Source organism: Actinia tenebrosa, unplaced genomic scaffold (genome assembly GCF_029948245.1).
Source record: "Actinia tenebrosa isolate PJP-AT-01 unplaced genomic scaffold, QUT_ActTen_1.0 PGA_scaffold2__45_contigs__length_23673736, whole genome shotgun sequence".
Lineage (NCBI taxonomy): Eukaryota > Metazoa > Cnidaria > Anthozoa > Actiniaria > Actiniidae > Actinia > Actinia tenebrosa.
Window position 1 is genome coordinate 2,192,336 of NW_028292579.1, and position 7,622 is coordinate 2,199,957.

The 7,622-nt window shown below is 35.8% G+C and overlaps 1 protein-coding gene across 1 annotated transcript; it reads right to left on the reverse strand.

Annotated features, from left to right (window-relative positions):
- Window positions 1–5,994: 5,994 nt before the first annotated feature.
- LOC148908983 (uncharacterized) lies at window positions 5,995–7,100 on the reverse strand. The gene is made up of 2 exons (XM_089033665.1): window positions 7,071–7,100; window positions 5,995–6,597 (listed from the first exon to the last, which is right to left on the reverse strand). The coding sequence occupies exons 1-2, from the start codon at window positions 7,098–7,100 to the stop codon at window positions 5,995–5,997; spliced, it is 633 nt and encodes a 210-aa protein (XP_088889791.1).
- Window positions 7,101–7,622: the final 522 nt, after the last annotated feature.

Here is a 7,622-nt window from a genome sequence, read left to right on the forward strand (position 1 = left end):
ATGTTAGTCACCCTGGGAGCTCGATCCTTTCGCGCAGCGGCACCGCAGTTGTGGAATAGTCTACCTATTAGTATCCGCTCTATCACATCTATCACTATGTTTAAGAAAAACATTAAGACGTATCTTTTTTCAGAAGCTTTTGGCAATCTTAATTAATATTTTATTGACATTTTTTTATTAGAATCAAAATGATATCCTTATTTTAGTTTATATATTTATAAATGCATAATGACTTAGGACAAGCTTATTTATTCAATTATTTTATTATTCATATGTATGAGTTGTGTAAAGCGCTATTGATCTTTTATTGTAAATAGGGCTATATAAGTAATAAATTATTATTATTATTATTATTAAAGCATTCCAAGTCTTTAGACACATAGGACTTTCTTGCATTACTCACTACTTTCTTCCACCATCAACGAGTCAGTAAAATATCAACACTTGCAATTTCATCAAGCAAAAGAAAGGAGTAATACAGTGGTATTTTTCATATTGCTATAATTTCAGAAGATTTTACCAATTTTGAGTCATGTAATTATATTTTCTTTCATTTATTACCTATCTTAGAGCATTCTATTTCCCTCTTTCTATATCCACTGGAAGAAGTATCAGCAAACCCTGTTTGAAAAACTCAAGGCTCTTCGGAGAGGTGTTGTAATGGCAGGTGACGGAAGGCATGATAGTATGGGGCACAGTGCTAAATACTGTGCCTACACACTACTTTGTTGTACATTGCCTTTCATTGTACATTTCACATTGGTGCAGGTACAAATATAATAGTTTGATAAAATATTTGATAACATTTGGTTTGGTAATTATTATATACCTGTATATTCCTAATGTGTTGACCCATTTTTCATTTTGTTTAAGAGAAATAAAGCTGGAAGTAGTACCGCTATGGAGTACATTTCTAAGAATGAAAAATGAAGTCGTAAAATAAGCATAATCCTATGATCCTATTTGTGAATAGTTTTGAGAAAGAATGTTGTTGCACAGAACAGTCTTTATACAGTCTCGGCATATCTCTTCGATTGCACAAAACAATTTGTAAGTTTTAGTTTGTGTCTATCACAATGATCAGGGTTATTTCTTAGTCAATACACACTGGTGTTGAGTATTAAATTTATTAATAAAAAAAATCGATGGAAATGTATAACAATTATACAAAAATTATTTCTGTATTTGGATTGTGTAGAAGATGTATACCAGACAATGGTCAGTAACATAAAAAGTGACAAGCTAAAAGATACAATTCAAGAACTTACAGTCAAACAAGCTCACGCGTTGACCCCTAGAGTCGATTAATGATTTGAATTTTCGAATTTTGATTTTATTATTCAGTTGAAATTTACAACGTCGAAAACGAAGATATGAAAATTCCAATCAACTTTAGATTCAATATACGACATTTTGATTGGTTAATCAGTGCTAACACAGCCGGAAGACCAAGAAAACATGGTGGCCAGAAATAGTCTTGGCCGTGTTTATGTGCTGGGAAAGCCTTTACCTGATATTATTCGACAGGAAATTGTTCATCTCAGTAATAGCGGATTGTCCAATAAAGCAATTGAATGGGAGAAGGATTGAATCTGAAAATATGACATACTAGTACCTCACCATAATAAAGGAGTGTTGCAACATACTCAAAATCTTCATTGTATTGAGAAATAAACCCAAGGGACTTATATTATTTGGTCATTTACCAAGTCCTTTAATGCATGGTATATATGTTTTCCCATGAAAATTTGTTTTAACGCATAGGTGCAGAGTACATAAAATCAAGTTTTGGACAGGTAGATTCCGTAAAGGTGTCTTTCAAGAGAGCTTTATTACTCAACGGTTTGTCTATTGTAAATGGCTTGTCTAGATAACTTTAGAAAAATCATTAGACAAACGATAAATTTCCTCCTAACGTTTCCCATCCTAACTACATATAGCCTATGGGGATGTTCTGCAGAATAGGGTACAAACTAGGAGTTACACATTTGTTAGTGAAGTGCTTGGAGCAGACGCATTTCTAAATCGATGTTGAATTGTGCACCTCCTCCTGAAAAAAAATCTTAGATTTGCCTTGTCTTCAAACATTATCAATTGTGTTGTATTTAAATTCCATTGTTTTTAGAGACAACTTCGACTGTATGCCGTACAAGACCTGACATACAGCTTACCGGGCCCTCTGAAGATATAGTTTTAACAGTTGTAGAGCTGTGAAAAATCATAACTGCTGCAGCAACAACAAATGAAAGGAATGGTAAGGAATTTACTTGTAAAGGTTATTTTTCGGATTGTGAGCTATTATCATTAACACCATCATCATTACTTAAACTACAGAGTACACCAGTCCTGAATGGGGCATATCAACAAAAAGACCCGTTTGGTGGCTGGAGGATATACCATGCATTTCTCCCCACAAAACAAGTATGTTTGCAATAAAGTGTATTTTGCATCACAGTGATAGGCTCTTCCATAAGAAAGACTGAAGAAGATTGTCAATACCTTCATTTTAGAAAATGGACTCTAAAAAAATTCATCTTTCTTCCATTTATGGCTCCCTCTATGAATACATGGATCAACAGTCATCAACAGACGACCAACAGATGCAAGGTGGACAGACAACCAGCGTAACACATGGTGGACAGACAATAGGTGTAACACAAGGTGGACAGACAACCAGTGTTACACAGGGTGGACAGACAACCGGTGTAACACAAGGTGGACAGACAACAGGTATGAGACAGGGTTTGGCATAGCACCCAATATATGGACATCGGTATGATGTAAATTAGTTTCTAGGCAAGCCACGGCTCGAAGCGAGCACGACGATGTGTACAACATAATTCCAGAATAAAATACATCTAAACGAACCCAAGAGACTTCGACAGGGTTGACAGACAACAGGTGCGATGCAAGATGAAGAGATGGTTGACGTGACACAGGATATAGAGATAATGGAAAATGGAGTAATTGCAGAAAGGCTGGTAGAAGAAACATATGAACGTCTCAAATCTATCATTACAACAGAAATGCGTGTACAGTATTTAATTATTGGTTGTTGACATTTAATTATTTTAATATGATCATTCAGAAACGGCAGGCAAAATTTGTGATGCTTGTCAAATTTGTGCAATGTGCAACTTACAGGATCTATCTAAAGATTCACAAAAACTGTTTCTAATGGAATTGGAGCAAATGGTTGATAGCACAAGTTGGGAATGTGTCAAAAAAATCTGCTATCAAATACACCCATCTCTTCCAATTTACCAGCCCCCAGAAACTATTTTTGATGTGGAAGTGAAGGATATTGATTTGAGGTGAGTTTTCAGTGAAGCAATAATAATGTTGAAAATTATGCTATTAATACAAGTTTAAAACTTATGCAGTAAACCCCTTTTATATTTTCAAAGTCAATAAATGTCGTCCTATATATGATCAGAGACCTTTAATACTAATTATTAGTCTTCTTTGCAGAGGTTCCAGAAAATTACAGGCCCTTGTAATTATAAGCTTCCCTTCTGAACAATAATATTATCATTGTTCAGAAGGGAAGCTTATAATTACAAGGGCTTGTAATTTTCTGCATGCAAATACAAATTGTTTATGCACCAAAATATATATGTATATACATACAATATATATTCACACACAGAATTTTATCACTGACAGAAATTAACTGAGGCTGACCACGAGCAAAAATTCTGTCAAGATGGAAAGTGCTTGTTTAATGCCATTTCTATAGCCCTAACTGGAGATGCAAATGAAAGCATGCTGCTACGGGGCATTGCATTCCTTCATGCTGCTGCAAAGTCTAAAGAAATTGCAGCTTGGGTTGGATGAAACAATTTTAGAATATTCCATGAGTTAATTGACTACTTAACAATTATTTGCAGAAGGAAAAAGTGATTAGCGGAGAGGTAAATACTCGCCAATAATCACTGAGTCTGAGGCAAATAATTGTTTTAGTATAAATACAGAGGTAATTCTTTCAGAAAAAAAAAAAAAAAAAAGAAGTTAAAAGGCATTTTTTCCCGGTAACAGCAGCAAAGCGGCTGGCCGCCATTTTGGATTTTTGCTCGAGGTGATTATAGTGTGATAGTGTGAGTTTCTTGATCAATCAGTGCGAGTTTCTATAATCACCTGCGTATTTTTACTAAATACTGATACTTTTAATAATTATTAGTGTACTTATTACCATGCACCATATTTTCACCCCAACATTCTATCATATTCTTTGTTTGGAATCCTTTTTTTCCCTCACAGTGCAAAAAAATGACTGTCCTGAAGATGTAACAGCCTTCTGGAGGAAAGAACTCCCTAGAAGGGAAGTGTATTTTCATGTAAACAAAGATTTAAAGGTGTTTATTTTCCCCATTTGTACAAAAACAAAATTTTACAAAGAAGAAGAACTATAAGAAAAATAGGTGGAGGGTAATGCAAGTGAAGAGTTTCTAATTTCTAGGGGAATTTCATTCCAGTTTTTTGCTCATGCAAAATGCACACCAAACTGACCATAGTTTAGATTTGTATGAGTGAGAAAAGTGTCTTTTTTGTCAGTTCTTGATCTAGTATTATAATGGTGTTAAGAATTGACATCTCATATTCTTAAGTAAAAATTACGATATCTAAATGAACACAGTACTGGTATCTCTCATGAATCAAAAAAAATAGGTTGAAGAGTGTCATAAAACTGAAAGTTTCACTAGGAAGCTTAATATTGTAAGTTTTAACTAATAGTTTGTGTCGGGGCTGGGGCACAATCAGTGCACCCTGTTTTACTATTCCCTAGTTATGGTATAATTATTTTCATCATTATACATATTATATTAATAAGACAGTCCAGAAATAATGAATAACCGGTTAGGAGTTTTATCTCCTTTACATGACAATCTTCTTAGACTACATTGACGAATCCTTAGCCGGTAGAGCAGAACATTGGTTGTGCTGTTTTTGCTTAAAACGTCAGGGAAAAAAAACGTTTTGTAGCACTCTTTTTTTGCAATGTCTTTTCATAGATTTTTATGTATAGAATAACTTCAAAGTTGAAGCTTACTTAAGTCTTTGTACGCTTTACATGATACAGTCTAACTCACCACAGAATTAAACATGTGTGTTTAAAGTCCATCTTCGGTGTCACTGCCTATTGGCTTTCTTTTCTGGCCGAAAGCCGAAAAATTGTTTCGTCTGCCTCTCCAGACCTTTTACGAGGCATTGAAATTAATCTACTTCTAGAAAGGGGTAATCTGCTCCTATCTAAGTTCTAATTTCTATAAAGTCTTATACAAGCAAGTACCTAGCATGCTTCGACGTACGACTGCTGACAGTAAATAATGAAGGCTCATGATATAGGGACCCGATAATTGGTCCCTTTATCCGCACATATCATGAGAAAGAACAATGCACTGTTTGTTTGAATCTTTAAGCTATTTTTAGAATCAGTGCGCTGCGCTATTCATATTTGTATGAGTAAAAGGCTCATGATACAGGGAACCAATAATTGGTCCCTTTTTCCGCACATGAACATGATTGCACTCGTCCTTTCCCCTTTGGGAACATAAACATGCACATAATTAGATTTGTAAGTTCTTGGCACAGAGTTACTTTGCCAGTCGCGGCGAGTGTGTTAGCATATTTTCGATGAAATCTAGCTAGATTACTTTTCTCTTTTTGGACGACCTTCACCTGTAAGTATTGTAAGCTTATCGTATTTAGTAATATTAGCTTTCATTGACACTATTTGTATCTTAAGGAATTTACTACAGAATAAACTGAATATTTGAACTCGCCGTACGTTGAATCAGGTCGGGTCCTTACATCAAGTTCGAGGTCAATGTCTGGTTTGGCTAAAAGTTCCTTGGGAATAGACGATAGCACCTTGCGACCATTGGACATGAACTTCGTAAGATTATAACCACCTTCTTTTGTCAGACGAATAAGTTGGTCAGCCAGATGCACTGCTTCTTCTTCGGATGGCACAGACTTTAATTCATCATCTACTCAGAAGTTTCGTCTTAGAGTATCGATGGCTTTGGCATCGTAGATCCCTTCACTGTCATCAGCAATTTGTTTAAGCGTCTTATTGGCGCAACAAGGAGATGATTTAGTACCAAAAATATGGACAAGCGTCTTGTATTCGTCTGGGGGCTTGTCAACATCATCTGTCCACCTAAGAAAGCGAAGGGCGTCGTTAGGAATTACTCTGGTTTGAGGGAACATAGACTCCACATCTGAAGTAAGTTCAATACGCTCCATCCAAATACGTATCAGTACTTCTACCAAGTTGTTGATCAGGTCTGGTCCTTGGAAAAGCTGATCATTAAGTGATGTTCCTTGGTACTTCGCTGCTGCGTCGAAGACAACTCGCACTTTGCCAGGCTTGTTTCGATTCAGAACAGGATGATGTGGAAGATACCAAGGGATGTTAGATGTGGTCGCTGCTTCTTCTTTGGTTAACTTCTTTGCATATCCCTTGACAACGTAATCTTCAATGACAGCTTTATACTTGATCTTGAGATTATGACCTCTCTTAAAACGATTCTTCAAGTGGTACAACCTTGCTTCAGTTAATGGCTTGAAGGACTTGTCATTTTTTATATAAGGCTTTATAAGGACAGATCGATATGAATATTCATAATTTTGCTATATTTATAATTCCTGCCAGTACTTGTCCGAATCAAAATCCGGGCCTTGCTCTCGAAGTACCTTTGTGCAAGTCTAGCACATTTCATGATCATCCCAAGTCTAAAAAGCAGGAACTCTCTTATTCAGTGGAGCCAGCTGAATCCAAACGCAAGGCGTAATATCTATCTTCACATTTCCACTTAGTCTTGCAGGCTTTGAATTCATGATATTCATATAAAACATTTTTTAATGCTTCAGTCCTGATGATAATTGGCTGTTCTGCAAGATGAAAAGACAAGGATAGAGGTTTGTTCTGTATTCCTGTCAAAACGTTTTGTATTACATAAACCGCGGTGATCTAAATAACAATTCCAAACCGTTTTTGTGATTGAGCTTCTGCGTACTTCCTATAGGCTTCCAACACATTGACCCAAGGATTACAGAACTGATACAGTGGATCCAGAGGATTGAAACAGCGACATGACGGTGGAAGAATGTTTTGTAATGCTAATAGATGACCTAATTCGCGATGAACTGTTCTGTGGGATGAACTGTGTGTAAATTATCAAGATTCATATGCAAGAAACGTATGACTAATCGCTTTATTGAGTCGTGTGTTCCCTTAATCAAGGAAAAACGATATTAGAGAAAAATTATCTTCCTTTTACTTTGATGAAAAACAGCCTTAAGGTGGCTGACTATTTTCGAACGTTCGATCGAACAGCTCAAAAAACGCCGAATAATTTTCACGATTTTATCGAAGAACCATAAACGTTTTGAACTTCAAGAGGGCAAAACCCTCAAATTTTGCACGGGACAACAAGATAAGATAAGACAACAATCATGTAGAATTAGCAAAGAACAACCGAGATTGTGGCTGGAGAAATGTAAGTCAAAACTGTTGTGATTTAATTGAGGATAAGATGTGAATTTGATGTATATGTATGATAATGATGAGTTTGTTGTACTGATATACATAGCTCCAGATTGTGCATGTATCGACA

Coding starts and splice junctions, on each gene's coding strand:
- LOC148908983 (XM_089033665.1), bottom strand. CDS start 7,100: ATGTCGCTGTTTCAATCCTCTGGATCCACT. Junction 6,598..7,070: donor TTCAATCCTCTGGATCCACT/GTATCAGTTCTG, acceptor GTCCTTATAAAG/CCTTATATAAAAAATGACAA.